The sequence below is a fragment of the Coregonus lavaretus genome (genome assembly GCF_964263955.1).
Source record: "Coregonus lavaretus genome assembly, chromosome: 3".
Taxonomy (NCBI): Eukaryota; Metazoa; Chordata; class Actinopteri; order Salmoniformes; family Salmonidae; genus Coregonus; species Coregonus lavaretus.
This window is the reverse complement of record NC_139990.1, coordinates 28,134,839-28,158,584: the sequence shown is the minus strand read 5'-3', so window position 1 is coordinate 28,158,584 and position 23,746 is coordinate 28,134,839. Positions and strand designations below refer to the sequence as shown.

General features: G+C 42.8%; 1 protein-coding gene across 1 annotated transcript; it reads left to right on the top strand.

The window, feature by feature from the left end:
• The first annotated feature begins 596 nt into the window (after positions 1 to 596).
• LOC311114194 (claspin-like) lies at positions 597 to 21,978 on the top strand. The gene is made up of 23 exons (XM_084157161.1): positions 597 to 665; positions 1,371 to 1,491; positions 1,792 to 2,141; positions 2,240 to 2,386; positions 2,622 to 2,757; positions 2,923 to 3,025; positions 6,598 to 7,151; positions 7,413 to 7,589; positions 7,814 to 7,974; positions 8,246 to 8,436; positions 13,206 to 13,258; positions 13,370 to 13,560; positions 15,753 to 16,368; positions 16,469 to 16,529; positions 17,366 to 17,447; positions 17,530 to 17,612; positions 18,171 to 18,329; positions 18,599 to 18,720; positions 18,847 to 18,974; positions 19,885 to 20,011; positions 20,141 to 20,217; positions 20,376 to 20,537; positions 21,578 to 21,978. Exons 1-23 carry the CDS (start codon positions 642 to 644, stop codon positions 21,695 to 21,697), a joined length of 3,945 nt encoding a protein of 1,314 aa, XP_084013287.1. The 5' UTR covers positions 597 to 641; the 3' UTR covers positions 21,698 to 21,978.
• The last annotated feature ends 1,768 nt before the right edge of the window (positions 21,979 to 23,746 follow it).

The window sequence follows — 23,746 nt, the reverse complement described above, 5'->3', positions numbered from 1 at the left end:
TCATTAGACTATACATGATCATTTCATCCCCTATCTCCAGATCATCTTGCTACATTTCCCCCAAACTCTTGTTTACCTTACCCAATTAAACACTAATTGTTATTTTGATTCCACTTACTTTTACTAACTCAGGTGACAATATTTTCTTGACATTGCATTGAAAACAAAATGTAAATGGTCTGTGTTAGAAAATAAAATAGTTCATAAACTGGCCTGTCCTGTTTTTGTCGTGGAGTGGGGGTGGACATGTCTGGTCAGCTGTGTAACCGTAGATTTACCAATCAAATGCTTTTCCTCTGTCATTGGCATAACCACCATCCAACGATTGGATGAGGGTGGACATCAATTTTGAGTATCATCCAATAGAAAAGCACAACGACAGTGACTGACAGATGTAAGGATAGACTATCATTGTCAGCGCGCGAAAGATCAAAAGTGGTTAATTCAGAGCAAGAACAAGCGGGAGGGAGAGAAAGTTAGCTAAATGCGGATTAATAACACCATTAGCCATAAAAGCATTTTTACACCAATAGTACTGTCTTATGGTCGGAAAGAATTGAATACGGTACGGAAGTCTTGGTTTCACGGTTTTAATGCAGGTTCACTGCAAATACACAACATAAAAGGCAGATAAAGTTAAGATGAATCTGGTGGTCTCTCAACAGGTAAGAATGTATATTTTCAAATTGACAAGCGCCTAAAGTTAGTTACATTAGCTAGCTACATACCAATACATTGTTTAATTAGTTGAACGTTTAACTAACGTTAGCTAGGTTAACAACTTATTCTGACTAAAATTAGGTGAGGCTTGAGTCCGCCATAACCCCACGCTAGTTAGCTCGCTCGCTAGCTAGCTACCTGACTTGTTACTGATGATTGGAGTAACTAGCTAGCAATCATCGTCCTTTGGCTAGTTTGAACGACTGTGTGTTAGACATTTGCATAGGGTAACACTGACTGTGTGAGCAATGAACATGGTGTTAACTGAAAACTCTTCTAGACAGTTTCCTATGTGTAACATTAGCCAGTGTTGAATGTCCAGCTGGCTAACTACCGTAACCGTCTGTTCTTTGTGGCAGCTGAGAGAGAAGGCGCCACAACAGCCATTTGGCGACCCAACATTGAACAACAGACAGGCATCAAATTTAAGCAAGCAAGATCATTCACCTAAATTTACAATGTTTTTTTTTCTTCACGTTTCAATTTCTCAATGTTTACATCAGTTAAACTTATGTCTTGTCACTGGAAAGAAGACAGACCATGATTATTTTGTAGGAAAGAGAGGAACAAAGTCACCAGCATGGTTCAAAACATGGTTAAAACAACATCCACATTTAGGTGAATTTCTGACCGTTTTTTTCTCTATCCAGGCACTGGAGCTCCCTGCCGTGGTCCCAGTAGCCGAGAGTGATTCAGACAGCGGGATGGGCTCACCAGTGGAGGAGATGCAGATTGCTTCTGAGATGATTAGCAATACTGTCAACCCGCAAGGTACAATGACACAACAAAACGAGTGATCCGTGCCTAAACAGACCACCTGACCAGAGCCCCCTCTTAATGTTAATAGACTGCTCTGGACTGGGCCATTTGCTCGGTGATGAGAAACAATGGATTGTCTAGTCTTTGACTTTAGACTATCCAACCATCGATGCAAACTACAGTACTTGACAATTCAACTACCAATGCAAACTAACCTACTTACTTTAATAGGAAATAGTTTGCATTGTAATGTAAACAGAATACCACCTTTCCCGCATTAGTCATTAAGATGGCTTGTAATATCTTTCCCAGATTCGGATGATGACCTCACAGTGAACCGGCGGTCCCGTTGTCGGAAGGCCCTGAGAGACAGTGACAGCGAGGAGGAGGTGCATGAGATGGCAGAGGCTCTGGTCCTGTCAGCATCCAGCGGAGATGAGATGGAGACTGCTGAGGAAGAGGTCAAAAGGGCAGAATTAAAGAGCAAGAAGGTATCCCGGATAGCCCCTATCGACAGTGATGAGAGTGCGCCAGAGAAGGAGGAAGAGCTGGTAAAAAAGGATGTGGAAGGGAAGCGGGAGAAGAGCCAGAGACACAGAGAGAAGAAAGAGAAGTGCAGCAAAGCTGTGGAGCGACTGAAGAAGAAAGTGAGACCTGAGGAGGTGGGGTTGAGTTATAGTGATAGAAAAAGTGACAGTGTAAAATGAAGAGTTTTGATTCAAAGTAAAGACTATTTTTCCCATCACTCTCTGTTTTGTAGAAGACCCCTTTGCCCCGTACTCAGAATGACAGCGGCTGTCTCCTTGGTGACAATGACCTATATGATGCTGGTCTGGATGATGATGAAGAGGAAGAGTCTCTGGACGCCATCAGAGCAGCAGTAAAGCAGAAAGCCAAGAAGCACAAGGTAAGGGTAATATTTAAAAGTCATATCTGTAGTTCAGGAGTAGGTGTGAGGTCACTAAAAAGCAAACGTATGCCCAAAATAAATCACCCAGGAAACTTCTTGAATGTGAAGTGGTTTGTGAGTTCATTTGAGTTTATGGCTAATCTTACATAGCTTTGTCTCTGTATATTGTGCTGTGCAGGTAGACAATGCACTGTATTGTACGTCAGAACTATGCTCTGTATCTTTTCCTTAGGAGCCTTTATTTGATGATGAGGATGAGGGAGATGATGAGGCTGGACCGAAACAGCGTCCCCAGGAGAGGAAGGCAGCTCGAGCCAGCAAGGAGGCCATGAAGCAGCTGCACAGTGAGACCCAGAGGCTGGTCCGAGGTCAGTTTGTTTTTACCTTCATATTACAATAGTGTGTCCCTATATGGAGTGTATTGCCCGTGTTCCACTATGCTTTGTCTCTACATGGCTTGTTACACACTTTTCTTGTGTGGCTTTATTGTCCAACCCAGTCTTTCTTGTTACATGTTCTTAATTCCTTTGCAGAATCCACATGTGGGCTGCCCTACCACATGCCTGAGCCCAAGAGCATCGACCAGTTCTTCAAGAGGAGAGCCCGACCTGAGGGTTCTGCTATGGCACTATTGAAGTACGTAGACATTTTTCTATCTGGATTTCTTTACTTCTTCCAGCTTTGTCTTTGCAATTACTGAACTATGCTCGTCTGGTTTTGTCTAAATAATTTAAAGTAATAATCTGCGATTGCTACACCCATTCTTGGACTTTTAAATTAATGATATATACCCATTTGATTCTTTAAGACATAACTTATAAATTCCTCATGAGCTTTGTTCAACTGTCATACCCTATCAGACCCAAAATAGCTTGTTTAACTCCTTTGTTTGTCAACAATATAATGTAAACAAACACTGTATAGCCTCAAAACATGGTTAAAACAATACTTTTTATATAGGTGGTGGTAATGTGGGGGAATCAATAGTTACATATCGCAATATTATTTCGGATTATATTCTATTGATACTTTGAAAAAAATATATACATACATACAGTCAAAAGGTTGGACACACCTACTCATTCAAGTGTTTTTCTTTATTTTTACTATTTTCTACATTGTAGAATAATAGTGAAGACATCAAAACTATGAAATAACACATGGAATCATGTACTAACCAAGCAAGTCTCTTCTTCTTATTGGTGTCCTTTAGTAGTGGTTTAATAATAATATGCCATTTAGCAGACGCTTTTATCCAAAGTGACTTAGTCATGTGCGCATACATTTTTACGTATGGGTGGTCCCGGGGATCGAACCCACTACCCTGGCGTTACAAGCTCTACCAATTGAGCTACAGAGGACCACGGTTTCTTTGCAGCAATTCAACCATGAAGGCCTGATTCATGCAGTCTCCTCTGAACAGTTGATGTTGAGATGTGTCTGTTATTTGAACTCTGTGAAGCATTTATTTGGGCTGCAATCTGAGGTGCAGTTAACTCTAATGAACTTATCCTCTGCAGCAGAGGTAACTCTGGGTCTTCCTTTCCTGTGGCGTTCCTCATGCGAGCCAGTTTCATCATATTAAAAATAAAGAAAACCCTTGAATGAGTAGCTGTGTCCAGACTTTTGACTGGTACTATATACAGTGCAAATTAATTACTTAAAAATCATACAATGTGATTTTCTGGATTTTTGTTTTAGATTCCGTCTCTCACAGTTGAAGTGTATCTATGATAAAAATTACAGACCTCTACATGCTTTGTAAGTAGGAAAACCTGCAAAATCGGCAGTGTATCAAATACTTGTTCTCCCCACTGTATATGTATACAGTACCAGTCAAAAGTTTGGACACACCTACTCATTCAAGGGTTTTTCTTTATTTTTACTATTTTCTACATTGTAGAATAATAGTGAAGACATCAAAACTATGAAATAACACATGGAATCATGTAGTAACCAAAAAAGTGTTAAACAAATATTTGAGGTTCTTCAAATGGCCACCCTTTGCCTTGATGACAGCTTTGCACACTCTTGGCTTTCTCTCAACCAGCTTCACCTGGAATGCTTTTCCAACAGTCTTGAAGGAGTTCCCACTTATGCTGAGCACTTGTTGGCTGCTTTTCCTTCACTCTGCCGTCCGACTCATCCCAAACCATCTCAATTGGGTTGAGGTCGGGTGATTGTGGAGGCCAGGTCATCTGATGCAGCACTCCATCACTCTCCTTCTTGGTAAAATACACAGCCTGGAGGTGTGTTGGGTCATTGTCCTGTTGAAAAACAAATGATAGTCCCACTAAGCCCAAACCAGATGGGATGGTGTATCGCTGCAGAATGCTGTGGTAGCCATGCTGGTTAAGTGTGCCTTGAATTTGAAATAAATCAGACTGTGTCACCAGCAAAGCACCCCCACACCATAACACCTCCTCCATGCTTTACGGTGGGAAATACACATGCAGAGATTCTGTTCACCCACACCACGTCTCACAGAGACACAGCGGTTGGAACCAAAAATCTGCAATTTGGACTCCAGACCAAAGGACACATTTCCACCGATCTAATGTCCATTGCTCGTGTTTCTTGGCCCAAGCATGTCTCTTCTTGTTGGTGTCTTTTAGTAGTGGTTTCTTTGCAGAAATTCGACCATGAAGGCCTGATTCACACAGTCCCCTCTGAACATTTGATGTTTGGATGTCTGTTACTTGAACTCTGCAACACATTTATTTGGGCTGCAATTTCTGAGGCTGGTAACTCTAATGAACTTATCCTCTGCAGCAGATGTAACTCTGGGTCTTCCATTCCTGTGGCGGTCCTCATGAGAGCCAGTTTCATCATAGCGCTTGATGGTTTTTGCAACAGCACTTACATTTCCGTATTGACTGACCTTCATGTCTTAAAGTAGTGATGGACTGTCGTTTCTCTTTGCTTATTTGAGCTGTTCTTGCCATAATATGGACTTGGTCTTTTAACAAATAGGGCTATCTTCTGTATACCTCCCCTACCTTGTCACAACACAACTGATTGGCTCAAACGCAGTAAGAAGGAAAGAAATTCCACAAATTAACTTTTAAGAAGGCACACCTGTTAATTGAAATGCATTCCAGGTGACTACCTCATGAAGCTGTTTGAGAGAATGCCAAGAGTGTGCAAAGCTGTCATCAAGGCAAAGGGTGGCTATTTAAATAATCTCAAATATAAAATATATTTTGATTTGTTTAACACTTTTTTGGGTACTACATGATTCCATATGTGTTATTTCATCGTTTTGATGTCTTCACTATTATTCTACAATGTAAAAAAAATAATTAGTAGAAATAAAGAAAAACCCTTGAATGAGTAGGTGAGTCCAAACCTTTGACTGGTAGTATATATCTATCTCTGTGTTTCGTTTTGCTAGGTAGCGTTTGCTAGCGCTAGTCAGCTGTACCTTTGCCAAAATGCCAGTGTTTTTCATCCTATAACTGGTTCTCATCTTTTTAAATAGTGAGCCAACATGTTTTCAGCACTTTTATTTCCATGACTGATCAAAGCTAATTTTCTCATGCTCTCTCTTGTCTCTGCAGCAGACATATAGTAAGCAATATGTTTGGAACATAAAATCGCAGTATCCAATCGCAATACATATAGAATCGCAAAACATATCATATCGGCACCTAAAAGCCAATTTAAGCTTGATCCGAAAATGTGGTCGGAGGCTCCGTATGGAGGGTGTGACGCAATTGCGGAGCCTCCCGAGGCATGCAGAGGCCAAATTGAGCTCCGTACTGCATCGACGTGCGCCTCACAAATTTTGTAATGATTGGTTGACGGGAGGTATAAACACAAACTCACTTCCTTGACGACTTCCTTCACAACAGCTCTGCTCAACAGCTCTGCACTGCTCCGCGAAGCGTAAGAAGTATGAATGCCCTGACTTCTGCAGAGGCCGCATCACAGTAAATGCTGCATGTCTAATGCAGACATCGTATTGACCATGCAGCTCCTTTTAGTATCGTGATAATATGGTTTTGTGAGGTCCCTGGCAATTCCCAGACCTAATAATAGGTGGTCAGTCCTTGCATCCATAGCTCTGTCTATGAATTTGAGTTGTTGCATTTCTCCAGCCCCATCCCTCAGCTTTTTACCAAAACAGTGGTGGGGATTCCGCTTTGTTATTGTTTGAAATGCAGATTGCCCCTTTAAGCATATAACCCCTTTTTTTTATTTTTTAGATCTGCCAAGTATCAGGACTTGATAAAGGAGGCAACCCCAGCACCACCTCCCACCAACCCACCCAAGGAGCCCCAACAGCCCTCAGCCTCCCTGGACCCACCCTCCACCCAGACCCAGGCTCTCTCCCAGCCAACGGCCACCTCCTCCCCACACCAGGAGAACCACAGCAGGGCAGGTGAGACCTCTCCAACCCAGGAGCTCGATGACGATGAATCCCCACTACCTGAGCTGGCTGCCATTATGCAGGGGGCCAATATTTCAGGGTTAGATGGTGCTGAAATTCCACCACCAGAGTCTATGGGGGCTGGAATCCCAGACCAGAACCAGGCAGAGGACTCCCAAGCCCAGGAGATAGAGGCGAAGGCAGGGGATGGGGATGTAGCTCTGCCGTTACCTGCTCCAGCCATTGTGGACCCCATAGCACCACCAGTTCCAAAACCCAAGAAGGACAGGCTGGCCAGACTGAGGGAGCTGGGGGTGGAGCCCCCGCCTGTCCCCAAACTGTGTGCTGACGATGGGTCCTTCGATCTGGAGCCCCCTCAGGTTAACCCAGGTGAGAGCACAACAACAAATATTCAGCTCCATAATGTCAGCTCTGTAGCACAGTATTTCCCAAATGCTGGGTTGGGGTTTAAAGCCTTGTGTTTAGATGCATGCTTTTGTACATTTGTGGCACACAAAATGATTTTGGTGGATCACAACACAACTCAAGCCACCGAAATGGGTGAGCTTGAATGAATTGGGTTGAAGAAACCCATTCAAGTTGGTTGTAATGTATCGTCTTCTGTAGTCAACCTGTTTGTTTTCCCGTCAGGCGTGGAGGCATTGAAGGAGCGTTTCCTACGCCATGTCCAGCCCGTGGCCCGGCCCAGAGGGGAACGCACCATGCAGCTCAGCGTCATCCGTAAAGACAGCAGTGAGGAGCTCCACCAAGACACTGTCACCACCACCATCAAGGAGGGGGAGGAGGAGGCTGCACACACCGCGCCTGGTATGGACATAGTACCGTACATCACACCAGGCCTGTTACAAACACCATCTCACACACACATTCTCTCTAAACCTCCACACTCTCTAAAAGAGGCATCCCATATGACTCATAGCAAGGCAATTTCCTGAAATCCACCGCCAAACATATTTCCAAATGTCTTAATTTCTCGGTCCACTGCCTGCAATAATCTTTCCTAACCAGTCCTGTGTTCCCTCTTTCCTCAGGTGAGAAGCTGACCAACCTGAAGTACCGTCTGCAGCAGGCCATGGCTGTAAAGAGACGGGAGGATAGAGAACGCAAGGCTGCCCTCCATCGCCTAGACAACGAGGACTGTGGCGAGGAAGAGGAGGAGGAAGAGGAAATGACGGATTCCGAGGGGGAAGAGGTAAGAGTGGATCGGCGGCTTTGACATTTTACCCCCACCCACCGCACTTGCCTCAGGCATTCTTTGATTGTGTCAGTCAGTGCTGTCCGTACACTTTTCGCGGTGGTGCTCGACGATTGGAACCAAAACATTAAAGATCAAAACTTTTAAGTGGAAAAATTAGACTAAGGGTAATAGAGGGAATGTCTTGATCAATTAATGGTTAGGGAACCGTTAATTATGTTGGTGTGTTTCAGAGTTTGTCAAAACCTGTTTGTTTGTCTCTCCACAGGGTGTAGATGAGCTACTGGGGGGTGGTGATGCTGATGATGAGGAAGAGGATCAGGAGGAGGGCAGCGTGGCACAGAGGGGTGTGAGGAGCCCCTCCCCGTTAAGATTAAAGGGTCCCTCTCCCCCACCAGACCTGCTCAACACAGACGGAACCCTCATGCTGTTTGCCAACAGCTCCTGCTCGCGCACCGGGTATGCGTGTGTGTGTGTGATGCTGATATTTGGGAGTCTCGGCCATGTACATAGGCTGTCAGTACGTGGCCTTCAGATTGCAGGCAAGGCAAAGTAGCGCGCAAGGTACTGCTCCGTGTCGTCGGTCATGGGCAGCCTTGTTGTGTGGAAAAGGAAGTGCTATCTCTATCCACAAGTGTCCAGATGTCAGTGTCCTTCTCGAATCCTTCTAGACTGTAGTGGATTAAAATTATGTATTTAAAATGTGTGTAAGCCAGTGTTAATTTCGTCAACAAAAATAGTGACAAAAATATTCATCAAACACTTATTTTTCTGTGGCAATTGAGGAGACTATAACTGACTAAATGATTTTTCATTTCAGTTGACTAAAACGAGACGAAATTATCTCTGACTGAAATCTGACTAAGTGGACTGGACAAGAGTTTTTGGAGAGATTGAGAGCTTTTCAGTGATGAGCACAATTAATATAAGCAGCACAGATGTGCAGTCCTGTTCAGCAGTGGGAAGGAAGTACCTCACCTGGCACACCAGCTGGGGAGCAAGCGATGAGTGTGGGCAGATGGGCCCCAACTCCATCTCCAATTAATTTCTGTTAATGTAATTTATTTAGGCACAGTTTGTCAGTCAAATAAAAATCAACATTGGATCGGAATGACACTAACGCGTCTGCGTTTGCGCACATCACCTGCATGTGTGCGAGATGAGTGGTCAGGTGTTCAAGGAGAGAGAGAGACGGTCAGACATTGCTGAAGCAGGTAGGTATAGCCTATAAAATATGATATAGAGAAGACTAACTTGGTAGACAATTCAAAACATATCTTGTACCCGCTAGTTAACTGTTAAGCTATTATTAGCATGTATTAATGTTTTCGTGATGTACCCCCCAAAAAATCAGACACTTGCAAATAAGGCCATCAAAAGTTGATTTGTGCCTCGATCACACCTACAGCGTCATTGCGCAAAATGGTACGCAGCATCATCTGGATATGTGTGCAACAAAAGTTCAACATTCACCTTCTGCTACCATTTCTGTCAAGCCCTCTACGCATACAGTTTGATGCATACGTTCAATAAATCCAACATATGCACCACACAGAACGCACTGCAACTGCCTCTGCAATGCAATGGTGCAAGGCAAACGCGGTGTTCCATTTGGAAATGAGTGTGTTTCTGGTGTACCAAAACGCAAGACCCTGTCGGTGGGATTGAGGCGTTACTTTTATGAACGATTCATGTTTCTTTTTGACGAAATGAACAACTCACTTGGCAATTATATTATTTGGGATTTGGTTCAATCGCGGTAGATCAAATCATGTGAATCCAAATTATTATTTGTGAATAGCGAAAAGTAATTTTAGGAAAAAATATTTGATGTAGCCTTTCTTTTGGATTATGTGTCTTCAACTTGTTTTGTAGATGCGTCCAGTTGATTTAGGCATGCAATGTATATGACATTGCAACTCAAAAGATCCTAGTAAGCCTGCAAAGTAAACACTTCTAAGGTAGCTAAGAGGCTAAATATGACTAAACTCGAAAAGGTAAGTTTCCTGAAGAAAATTTGTGGGCTTGCTTCAGCTGAATAAAAAGATTTGTAGCCTACCATAGCCATTTGATCTTTAACATATTGAATGAGTGAATTATTTAAAAAGGCATAAAACGTATTTGTTTGCAATGTTATACATCAAGGGTGGTCAACCATCCTCCAGGAGACCTAATGGTGTGCAGGCTTTTTTTCCATTCCTCGTCTAACAAACCACATTTGAGAAATTAGCTGCTCAACCGAACCTTGATAAACTGTCTCTGATGTGTTTGAGCAGGGCTTGATCAAAAGCCTGCACACCCAGTAGCTCTCCAGACTGAGGGTTGACCACATGTTTTATACAGTTGCCTAACAGGTATTCCACTTTTTTGGGGGGGTTAAGTGCCTTTCACAACGACAGGAGATGGTACATGGGATCAGAGAGCAGCCTCCCAGTGTTGATACCACATTACGCTTACTTTTTTATATGTACTTAGACGCCGCCAATTGTTGGTCATGGACATTTGTTAAGTCGTGGAAAAGTCATGAAATTCCATCTGTCAATGTGTATGAAATCTGGAGTATAGAAAAGTAGGCAATCTTTGAATTTGTAGTCTCGCTCAACCCTCCTACTTTCCCCACTGTATTTCATAGCCAGGTTCTGTAGCCAAGTCTCACTTTTCCTCAGAGAAAACGGCTTGATTCTATCCCTTACCGTTCAAAAGATATTATCCATAATACCAGCGTTTTGTTTATTTTTATCGTGCATTGGCGGGCAGCATTTTGCATTCAAAAAGCATAAAATAAAAAGCTGTTCTAAAGCTAGGTTACTTGCGGACTGGACCATTTAACCATTTGTTTAGGCTACACCTTGTTCAGTCATGATACGTTTTGGAACGTTCAGATAGAAATATGCTATGTAGAACAAACATGCCTCTGACATGTTGAAGAATAATAATAATAATAATAATAATAAAACGTCTATATTCATGGATCTTCTATCTGCAACATTCAAGAACGTTTTGCAACTGAACGTGGCCCTGTTAACATACCTGTAGCCTATATGCAAACATTTGGTGGCACAGAAAGGAAAAAGGATAGCAAACAATTGATTGACAAAATTCCTCTTGCCAAGTTACTCCGACTTAAGCGCTTGGACCAGGACTTGCGCACTGGGACTCGGACTTCAGCCATAGGGACTTGTGACTCGGACTCGAGCACAGGGGACTTGGGATTCAAGGTTTTGTGACTCGTCTAAATCACTGCGCGAACCCGTCATTTGCTCCTGTTCTACTTTTGGACACCAATGTGGCTGCGGCGTCTGTGGAACATTAATAACAATGGCACTGAGGTGCAACCCATAGTACTTTAGGGGACCATCTGGTGATTTGTGCCTGGCTCGCTCTCCCCACGCCAGATAATTATCATATGGCCATATAATTATAATAAACTCAGCAAAAAAAGAAACGTCCTCTCACTGTCAACTGTGTTTATTTTCAGCAAACTTAACATGTGTAAATATTTGTATGAACATAACAACATTCAACAACTGAGACAAACTGAACAAGTTCCACAGACATGTAACTAACAGAAATTGAATAATGTGTCCCTGAACAAAGGGGGGGTCAAAATCAAAAGTAACAGTCAGTATCTGGTGTGTGTGGCCACCAGCTGCATTAAGTACTGCAGTGCATCTCCTCCTCATGGACTGCACCAGATTTGCCAGTTCTTGCTGTGAGATGTTACCCCACTCTTCCACCAAGGCACCTGCAAGTTCCCAGACATTTCTGGGGGGAATGGCCCTAGCCCTCACCCTCCGATCCAACAGATCCCAGATGTGCTCAATGGGATTGAGATCTGGGCTCTTCGCTGGCCATGGCAGAACACTGACATTCCTGTCTTGCAGGAAATCACGCACAGAACGAGCAGTATGGCTGGTGGCATTGTCATGCTGGAGGGTCATGTCAGGATGAGCCTGCAGGAAGGGTACCACATGAGGGAGGAGGATGTCTTCCCTTTAACACACAGCGTTGAGATTGCCTGCAATGACAACAAGCTCAGTCCGATGATGCTGTGACACACCGCCCCAGACCATGACGGACCCTCCACCTCCAAATCGATCCCACTCCAGAGTACAGGCCTCGGTGTAACGCTCATTCCTTTGATGATAAACGCGAATCCGACCATCACCCCTGGTGAGACAAAACTGCGACTCGTCAGTGAAGAGCACTTTTTGCCAGTCCTGTCTGGTCCAGCAACGGTGGGTTTGTGCCCATAGGCGACGTTGTTGCAGGTGATGTCTGGTAAGGACCTGCCTTACAACAGGCCTACAAGCCCTCAGTCCAGCCTCTCTCAGCCTTTTGCGGACAGTCTGAGCACTGATGGAGGGATTGTGCGTTCCTGGTGTAACTCGGGAAGTTGTTGTTGCCATCCTGTACCTGTCCCGCAGGTGTGATGTACCGATCCTGTGCAGGTGTTGTTACACGTGGTCTGCCACTGCGAGGACGATCAGCTTTCCGTCCTGTCTCCCTGTAGCGCTGTCTTAGGCGTCTCACAGTACGGACATTGCAATTTATTGCCCTGGCCACATCTGCAGTCCTCATGCCTCCTTGCAGCATGCCTAAGGCACGTTCACGCAGATGAGCAGGGACCCTGGGCATCTTTCTTTTGGGGTTTTTCAGAGTCCGTAGAAAGGCCTCTTTAGTGTCCTAAATTTTCATAACTGTGACTTTAATTACCTACCGTCTGTAAGCTGTTAGTGTCTTAACGACCGTTCCATAGGTGCATGTTCATTAATTGTTTATGGTTCATTGAACAAGCATGGGAAACAGTGTTTAAACCCTTTACAATGAAGATCTGTGAAGTTATTTGGATTTTTACAAATTATCTTTGAAAGAGGGGGTCCTGAAACAGGGACATTTCTTTTTTTTGCTGAGAATAAGATGTTATGCAGAAAGATATGTTGGTAGGACAAGGCTATGTATGTTTGTGTACATGGAAGTCGGTGGTTTATGTTTACTATAGGTTGAGGCAATACTAGACTAATAACTAGACTAAATCATAATTCAAATGGCAAAAATGTGACTTAATGATATTTTAGTAAAAATGACTAAATTACTTTTTTAGACTACATCTAAAAATAAATAAAGTGCCAAAATTAACACCGGTGTAAGGTAAATGGATATGCTCAATGAGTTAGTATGTGTGTTATCTGTCCCTCCAAGTTGTTGACATTTTGTCTTTCTTACAGAGATGGTGTAAAGAGGACAGGGCCTGGTGGTCAAGACAGTTACACAAAGATGGGTGAGTAGACTGAATATATTTCACTATTTTTCACAACTATGCTACTTCAGAAAATACTCTCAAATGGTTATGAAAAATTGACGTTTCACTGGTAAAATTGTATTGCTACAGAGGAAGAAGATTCTCTGTCCCTGGCCAAGGACAACAGTCACAACAGTAGTTTTGAGCTGCTGGGCTCCATGCTGCCGTCCTACCAGCCTGTCAACCGCGGCACAACGGGAGGCAGGGGTCTGTCAGCCAGCACCTTCCGCTCCCGCTCACCCTGCTTCTTCAGACCCAGCTTTCTGGGATCTGCCTCCAAGGTGACTGTTTAGGAGGGTTTATATCATGTATGACTAGGGCCCAGTGTTTTCCTTACCACTGTATGACAGTATAAAAGTGTCAGAAGAGAGCCAATCATAACCACGCAGACCCCAGTATGCATGTCTCCCAGTAATGCATGCGTTATGTGAATTCAATCAGGGATGGCGTAATAGTAAAGACTAATTTAACTGTAAATAATGTATGACATTTTAATGTGGCATGAACACAACCAGGCATGATGTTTTCATCTGATAAACCATGTTTCCGTCCACAGTTTTTATGCGAGTAAAGTCATACTGTATTAAAAAAACTATCACGACCGCTGTGATGGAAACAGGAAGTTTCGGTACCATTTTATAAATGCTGACATAATAATTTGTTCATTCAACATGTTGTGATCTTTTTGTGTCTGTAAAATTAATAATGCGAGAAATGGTGGTGGAAATGCCTTTTATGTGCAAGTGTTGATATAATAACCATCATATCGAAGTAACTTGGAGTCACGCATGATATGGTATGTGGTCCTCCCATTTCAACTCAGGAAACCATACAGTTTATTAGGCTGCAGATGAAATAAGTTATGATGAACTTCACAGGGTGGTGAAAGTGCAAGGTGATGAGCTTGATGCTCCTTACAATAAATATCGAGGGTCTTATTCTGGTGACATGATGATCGATGCTTGACTGCCGTTTAACAATTTTAAAAGTCATCCATAATAAACTAATCTCATGTGGACTAGCCTACCCATACAGCACACTGTATCTGCGAGCTGTTGGCTAGAGAGCACGTGCGAAGTCCACAGTAAGCACGTTTGCTATTTAACACAACCGTTTTTGTGACAAAACTATTGAGTTGAAAATGCGATGGAAACACATTGAACTTTAGATTTTTATTCGGTATATGAAAACTTAAAGCAGAAAAATACATTTTGTGTGCACTATGTCATCACTCACTGATTTTTATCCGCAACAAGTCCGTTTGGAAACACCACTGGTGGGAAAATGCGCATATTTTCTTTATGCAGATTTTAAAATATTTGCATGAAAATCTGTCACAAATTAGATGGAAACCTAGCTACTGTCAAATCACTTTAAAAATGTAGGCTACCTGTGCACGTTTGATCCACTGTATAATGATTCCAGCATCTAAAACAGTGCACGCACCACCATTTTGATGAATGGAAAGGGCGTCTATTAAAACACCAAAAGTGTAATGACATTCAGCGATTTATTAGGCACACATGTAGCCTGAATTCATTGATGCCTCCACCGCTGTCAGCACGTGTCACGGTCCCGGCCAGTCATCTCAGGCTACTTTCACCCCTATTTTAGAGTTTTCTGCATAATTTATCATTTCCAACATTTTGTAGGTTATTTGTTGGCCAATTTAGATAGGCCTGCAGCTTCTATTCTGTCATTACTTGCTGCCCTAGAAGACAAAAAAGCGGAGCTCACCAGAACAATTTTATAAATTGATAGAATGAATGCATCAATAACAGTCCTAAACCTAATCTAGTTGACATTGGTAAAGTTTTCTCTTCCATTTCTGCTCGCAGAGCGAGGATGTGTAAAGACCGGGGCAAAAATGCAATAGCCTAACTCTAAAATGGCAAAATATTTCCCCTGCAAAATGTCCAAACGACATCAGTTTCACCGGTTTCAAGGAAATGAAAAGTTGTGAAAAAGATCCAACATGAATCTGATAAGATTTCAGTTCGTCCTGTATGCATATTTTATGTGGTTGAAATAGCCTACTGTCAGCTTTTATGTCACTTACAAAGAACGCACGTTTGCATGGTCCCTAACCGTGCATTTGCATTCTTTCAAGATGCTGAAAGAAATTAGTCATTTCTCCTCTCCTATTGTTGAGACAAAATTAACATTTGGTGTATCATTTTACTGCAACAAATACAATTTTATATTAGGCAACATAGAGTAATAGCCCTACAGTCAGTGTCTATATTTCAGTTACTACAGTAGACTACAACTTCTTTGTCCAAATTTTTTTTATTTTTAGTTCAGATGTACTGCAGCATCCCCCAAACCCCTACTTCCACACAGACATGCTTATCTTAAGTTAGGATTCAGCCCTTGATGAAGAGGAAGAGGCGGTTTCTAATAAATGTTGAGACTGACTCGTTTGCGGAGACACATCCCCAGTATCTCATCCCTCTCTCTCTCCATCCCACAGAGCTCAGGGAAACTCTCCGAGCCCTCCCTCTCGCTGCCCATGGAGGACTCCCAGGACCTGTACGCTCCCCCCTCCCCCGGTGAGTCTTCTGGACCCCTGGGGGCCCCGTCCCAGGGTCGCTTCTCTCTGGAGGAGGACTCCCAGCTACTGGACGCCGACGGTTTCCTCAACGTGGGGCCCCGCACCGGCCCCCCGCGCTCCCACAAGAGACAGCTCATACTGGACAGCCTGGATGAGAACGCTATGGACGCTAACATGGGGGAGCTGTTAGGAATGTGCTCTGGGGGGTTTGGGACTGCCAGAGAGGGCGGCGTGGGAGGGCCTGGGGCCTCGCAGGAGGATGAATTGTTAGGGCTGTGTTCTAGAATGTTCCCTACCACACAGACTGAGGGAGTGAAGGAGAGGAAGAGAGAGGGAGGAGGAGGGCTAGGGGCGACGCAAGAGGATGAGCTGCTGGGGCTGTGTTCGGGAGTGTTCCCCACTGCACAGGCAGAAAGGGAGAAGGAGGGAGCGGAAGGGAGGAAGAGAGAGGAAGAGAAGATGGAGTTAGAAATGGACAGAGACAATGACATGGATCAGCTGCTCGGCCTCTGTTCTGGGAAGTTTACTACTCAAGGTAAGCGTGTGTCTCCAAGTACTGGGTGTATGTCTGGGTGATTGGGTGTATTTGGGTGTAATAATGTTTTGGTTCCATTTCACTCAATCTCTCCATATAGGTGTCTCCCCCTTGCGATCCAACTCGAGCTACGCCCCACACTCTTCAACTGCTGAAGACAGGTAAAAAGAGCTAGCCTAATATAGTGGCCTATTAAAAATAAAAACTCAGACGGAATCACTGATTTCAGACATTCAAACGGATTTCAACAATATTAATTGTATTGAACTTATTAGGACATCAACTAAGTGTATTGTAATTTATTAGAAAATTCATTCATTTGCCCAAGTTATTCATAAGACATTAACAAAATGCATCAGTGATTCGTATTTTCCTGCAACTTTCTGAAACAGCACAGGAGAACCTCTGTGTGTGGTGCTCGTATGTCTAGTCTACGCTCTGTGCAGCCGTTAGCGATAATGCTATTGATAACCGTCTGCTGGTAGATTGGAAGGCTTTTCCAAAAACCTTCTCAATTAATGTTAACTACAAAGTAGCCTATGCCTACCTGGCAAAATGATATCATGATTATTTGCATCAAACCAGTGATTATTTTGCTACAGAAACACTCTTAACCAAACAATGGTCTCTAGCTGGTGTGCACATGCATTAACATCTGCGCACTACACCTAAAATTCAACATTTCTTAGATTTTACCAGACCTGAAAAGTGGTCTCCTGATGTAGTTTAAGCATTGTTCTGGACTTAGAACATCCAATTTTGAGGGTGAAAACCTGAAACTCAAATGAATTTAAACTAAATCAGGCAAAATATTAAACTGATTTTATAGGGCCCTAATATGGGATCTGATGACTAATTTACCCTCTGGGTATCAATAAAGTTTATTCAATTCAGTAACGGAGTACTATGTTACACTTCTTGTACTAACCACTATGATATACTCAGGCTATACATTCAAAGAAATCCTAAGGTTAAATGCAATTCTGTGATGTTTCAGTAGTAGGAAACTGGAGGAGGAGGAGGAAGAAGAGGATTGTGAGTTTCGACTTCTGTCAGACGTGGAGAGCCAGAGTGAGCAGGTAAGGCACACACGTGCATGCGCTTGCATTGATGACGTATATCCCAAACAGCTGAACTAACTCCTTCCCCCTTTCCTTCCAGGAAGACAATGATGAAGAAGAGGATGAAGTGAACGAGGAGGAGAGGAAGGCTGGGTTTGCACCCCGGCAAGGAAAGAAGAAAATGTAAGTAGAGAGAACTGTTCCTGAATGATGAACTTGCGCAGCTCAAGTTTCAAGTTTTTGTCACGTGCACAAGTACAGTGAAATGCATTTCTTGCTTGCTCTTTCCCAACAATGCAGTAATCAGTAGTACTATATAAATAAATGTTTTAAAAAGTCAAGACGGCTGTTGGGTTTCCTTGACGATAGAGCCTATTAAAAATGAGCTCAAAGACCGCATAGCACAGAGAAGGCATTAAATCCCATGCTGCATACAACACGATTCTGTTTTGCTTTGGCAAAGAGGATATGGGATTGATTCTTTTTATAGTATTTAAGTCAACATATCTCTCCCAGTGCCTCTACATTCACCTATACCTTAGTCTGTCAGTATAACTTTAGGTCTTAGGATGAGTGTCCACGCCTTATGTCGAATGTCCTGTTTCCTTTCGTTTTGAAAATTAAATCAATTGCACGAACTGTAAACCCCTTTTATATATCAGAATGCGGTTTCCACACAGAAGGATAGTTCAAGCCCACTTTGTATTCACGTCGTCTGGTTGTGTTTTCTCCTCTCTCCAGGCGCATGGCAGAGTTTGTGGACTCTGAGGCTGAGCTCTCAGGTAGTGACGTGGGCAGTGAGGATGAAGATGACGGTGAGAATGAATATGAGGAAGAGGAGCTGCTGGACGAGCTGCCGTCTGATGAAGAGCTGCAGGACCAGGTCAACAAGATCCACATGTATGTACTGACACAGAAAACATTCTAAATATCCTCCCAAAAAATAACATTCTAAATACCTCGAACAAAACAATCAAAGAAGAACTTCTATAGTCACTACTATTACTCCTATTGGCTTACCTTAACAATGCACAATGTGTGTTACCTTTATAGAGAATGTTTGGTAGTAGAGGGGTTTCATTAGTTTTTATTGGAAAAAGCAATTCAATCATATGGTGTCTGTGTGAATATTTTGACCCTAAAGCTTAGTTTAATCCGCTCGTCTACAGGAAACATGTCCTTGACGACGACAAGCGGCGACTGCGGCTGTACCAAGAGCGTTACCTTGCCGACGGGGACCTGCACTCAGACGGCCCGGGCAGAGCTCGCCAATTCCGCTGGAAGAATATAGGTGAGTGTGTCTTGAGGTGGCGTCCTTCTACGACAGATATCATACTTTTCTATTCCACAAGCTTTATTCATCAGTCGTGTTTTAACCCAATGCTGACTTTGTTTTTGTGGTGCTTTTCTTCCATAGACGATGGCTTTGACATGGACGGAATGGGGGCGGAGGGGGGGGAAGAGGAGGAGGAGGAAGAGCTGGACCAGGCAGAACTGCAGAGGAGGAAAGAGAGGCTGGAGAGGGAGCAGTGGCTACGAGAACAGGTATACTTTATATACAGAAGTATGTGGACACCCCTTCAAATTAGTGGCTTCAGCTATTTAAGCCACACCCGTTGCTGACAGGTGTATAAAATCGAGCACACAGCCATACAATCTCCATAGACAAACATTGGCAGTAGAATGGCTACTGAAGAGCTCAGAGACTTTCAATGTGTCACCGTCATAGTATGCCACCTTTCCAACAAGTCAGTCGTCAAATTTCTGCCCTGCTAGAGCTGTACCGGTCAACTGTATGTGCTGTTATTGTGAAGTAAAACGTCTAGGAGTGATAGGCCACACAAGCTCACAGAACGGGACCGTCGAGTGCTGAAGCGCATAAGAATCGTCTGTCCTTGGTTGCAACACTCACTACCGAGTTCCAAACTGTCTCTGGAAGCAACGTTTGCACTGTTCGCCAAGCAACCTCACACAAGCCTAAGATCACCATGCGCAATGCCAAGTGTCTGCTGGAGTGGTGTAAAGCTCGCCGCCATTGGACTCTGGAGCAGTGGAAACGCGTTCTCTCGAGTGATGAATCACGCTTCACCTTCTGGCAGTCAGGACGAATCTGGGTTTGGCAGATGCCAGGAGAACGCTACCTGCCCCAATGCATAGTGCCAACTGTAAAGTTTGGTGGAGGCGGAATAATGGTCTGGGGCTGTTTTTCATGGTTCGAGCTAGGCCCCTTAGTTCCAGTGAAGGGAAATCTTAATGCTACAGCATACAATGACATTCTAGACGATTCTGTGCTTCCAACTTTGTGGCAACCGTTTGGGGAAGGTCCTTTCCTCTCGTATTCGTTGCAAAAGGTTTTCCTCTTCGCTACGGTTTGGACTAATGATTACACCCCAGGTTTGTATTCTATGTAGTGTATGGTGTATCATGTGTGTCTAACTCCCTTCTGTCTTTCTAGTCGGATGCTAAGGCCAAGAAAGGGGAGGACTTTGACATGGATGAGGAGGAGGAGAAGATTGGAGAGGAGGACAGCCAGTTCATGAAGCTGGCCAAGAAACTGACCGCCAAGAAACTACAGAAGAAAGGTGAGCTGACATACAAGAGATATGGAATGAGATGAGAGAGATAAGAAAGATGACTGCGAATTTCAGTAGATTTACTCCTCTTTTTAACCCTCCCTTTATCTCAATCCCTCCATCTGTTTTGTTTTCCAGAGCTGCCTGTTGCACCCCAGGCTGAGAAGAAAGCCCCAACGCAGAACCCCTTCCAGAGACCTTCTCAACCCAACATGGTCAGTACCTTCCTCATACTAGTCCACTCTGGACTAGTAATCACCCTCCCTCCTCTAGTGTGACACTTATCACTATTGTGTAATCTGCTCCTTCTAAGAATCTTTATTAGATGTCTCTGACCATTTGACCTCGATTTAACCTTTGACCCCGACCTCAGGTGAAGAGGGGCTCGTTGCTCAGCCAGCCCCGCTCCGTGCTGCAGAAGCTGGCCTGCATCTCTGAGGGGAACCCGCTAGCCCCCCGCAACACCCGAGGGTTCGTCTTCCAAAGCCTATCGCCAGAGAAAGAGTCCTCGGCTGCAGAGGCCCCCAAAAAACAGGCAGGTCCAACCATGGAGAGAAAATATAATAATGTTATATGTGATCCTGTGGGCCTAACACACATAGTTGGATGATAGTTGGTCAGTATTGTAGCTACACCCGTGTGCAGTGTTTCAGTAAACATGTTTTGTTTTTCTTGAAAGCCTCACTCTCCATTCCTAACAGTTTTTTATTTTTTTCTGTAGAATGAAAACATCATTACACATTTAAGAACACATAGTTTCTTCTCTAGAACTTGTGACAGTTTGGTCATTACTGTACTTGTAATGATAGTCATGGGATGTTGGACTGTAGTGTTGTACTGATATCTGACCATATGGTGGTGCCAAAAGCCCAAGCTGTCAATGTTTCACTGGTAAAAGCTGTGTTAGTGCAGTCTTTGTTTGACTAGATCCATTGCTCGCTCTTATCCATACCTTTTACTATGTTTGCATATACTGCAACTCCGCTTTTAGCTGAAAATGTGTACAACATTACATAATCCAAACTAGATATGTGTGGAATATCTATATCTAGATTATTGTGTGCATTATCTCAGAACCGATCAGGGAAAACGCAGCATCCGTCAAGGTTTCTACATTAAATTTAATTTTATCTTAGGACATTGACATTTGTCTTTTTTAAATTGGCTCAAATTTGGATTTGTCATAATGACATTTAATTATAATTACAATAAAATGTGGCCAGATCTTGCTAACCGGGTTAAGACTTTTGGGGAGTTCTGTTTTAAACTGAGGCATAATTGATCTTTTTAAATAGCTGTAGGACTGCTCAGAGTCATACAGACCTCCACAAACACAGCTGGACGTGTATAATTGTAATGGGACTCCATGCTGGCACCAAAATCTCCCAAATAATTACATTCCAGTAAGAAATTAAGAATCCCTAAATCGGAATGTTATCGTCATGGGACATTTGCTGCTAACGTGGTGGAGAGTTCGTTGACAAGCTCCGTATATCTCTGACTGGTTCTGGTCCATTATTTTAGCAACAGGAGTCATTTCCGATATTTAACTCTGAATATCTCTTTATTTCGCAGATGAAGAAGAGGGGACAAATAGAGGTTTTGGCCCCGGCTGCTAAGCGGCCATGTCGGGAAAACAACGCACCAGCAACCAAAGGACCTCAAAGAAGTATCTTCTGTTACCTGGAGAACTGAGGTGCCTGACAATTGTGCCTGATGTGCCAATCACACTCACACACACAACATCCGGAGTGTGTACTACCTTATAAAATCTGATGTCAACAACATTCACACTTTCCCAGGACCACATTGGCTCTTTTGGACAACACTTGATTGTGTCCTACTTAATTTGTGTCCTGAAAAATGTTTTTATCATGTAAATAGAATGGGTAGGATTTGTCTTTATTTTATTTTTGAGATTTAAATGTATTTGTTTTAAGTTTTGTAAATTAAAGCGTATTTTAACACATACTCTAATATCTGTGTTACCCTGGTGTTTTCTCTTCTACTCACAGGCAGGGTTCTTGTAGGTAAATAGAGGTACAGTGCCTTCAAAGTATTCCTACCCCTTGACTTATTCCACATTTTGTTGTTACAGCCTGAATTCAAAATGGATTAAATATTATTTTTTTCTCACCAATTTACACACAATACCCCATAATGACAAAGTGAAAACATGATTTCAGAAATGTTTGCAAATGTATTGAAAATGAATTACAGAAATCTAATTTACAGAAGTATTCACACCCCTGAGTCAATGCATGTTAATCACATTTGGCAGCGATTACAGTAGAGTCTTTTGGGGTAAGTCTCTTAAGATTTGCACACCTGAATTGTACAATATTTGCCCGTTTTTTATTTTCAAAATTCTTCAAGCTCTGTCAAATTGGTTGTTGATCATTGCTAGTCAACCCTTTTCGAGTCTTGCCATAGATTTTCAAGCAGATTTAAGTAAAAACTATGTTGGCCACTCGGGAATATTCACTGTCTTCTTGGTAAGCAACTCCAGTGTAGATTTGGCCTTGTGTTTTAGGTTATTGTCCTGCTTACAGGTGAATAAATATCCTAGTGTCTGTTGAAAAGCAGACTGAACCAGGTTTTCATCTAGGATTTTCCCTGTGCTTAGCTCCATTCTGTTTCTTTTTTATCCTGAAAAACTCCCCAGTCCTTAACGATTACAAGCATACCCATAACATGAAACCACCACTACTATGCTCCATAATATGTTTGGGGCAAATCCAATAAAACACAACACTTTATTAATTGCTTTGCCACATTTTTTTGCAGGATTACTTTAGTGCCTTGTTGCAAACAAGATACACATTTTGGAATATTTATATTATGTACAGGCTTCCTTCTTTTCACTCTGTCAATTCGGTTAGTATTGTGGAGTAACTACAATGTTGATCCATCCTCAGTTTTCTCCTTTCACAGCCATTAAACTCTAGCTGTTTTAAAGTCACCATTGCCTCATGGTGAAATCCCTGAGCGGTTTTCTTCCTCTCCGGAAACTGAGGAAGGACGCCTGTATCTTTGTAGTGACTGGGTGTATTGATACACCATCCAAAGTGTTATTTATAACTTCACCATGCTCAAAGGGGTATTCAATGTCAGCTTTTATTTTTTTTACCAATACCATGCCGAGGCTTTGGAAAAGTTCCCTGGTCTTTGTGGTTTAATTGTTGTTTGAAATTCACTGCTCAACTAAGGGACCTTACAGATAATTGTATGTGTGGGGTAAAGAGATGAAGTAGCCATTCAAAGATCATGTTAAACACTATTGCACACAGAGTGAGTCCATGCAACTTATGTGACTTGTTATGCAAAAAAAAATGTCCTGAATTTATTTAGGCTTGCCACAACAAAGGGGTTTAATACGTATTGACTCAAGACATTTAGCTTTTTATATTAATTAATATGTAAAACTTTGGAAAAACATTCCACTTTGACATTATGTGGTACAGTGGTGGAAAAAGTTCCCAATTGTCATACTTGAGTAAAAGTAAAGATACTGTACCTTAATAGAAAATGACTCAAGTAAAAGTGAAAGTCACCCAGTAAAATACTACTTGAGTAAGAGTCCAAAAGTCTTTGGTTTTAAATATACTTAAGTATTAAAAGTATAAATAATTTTACATTCTTTATATTAAGCAAACCAGACGGCACACCAACACTAGGACGTCATTTACAAACGAAGCAAGCATGTGTGTTTAGTGAGTCAGCCAGATCAGAGGCAGTAGGGAT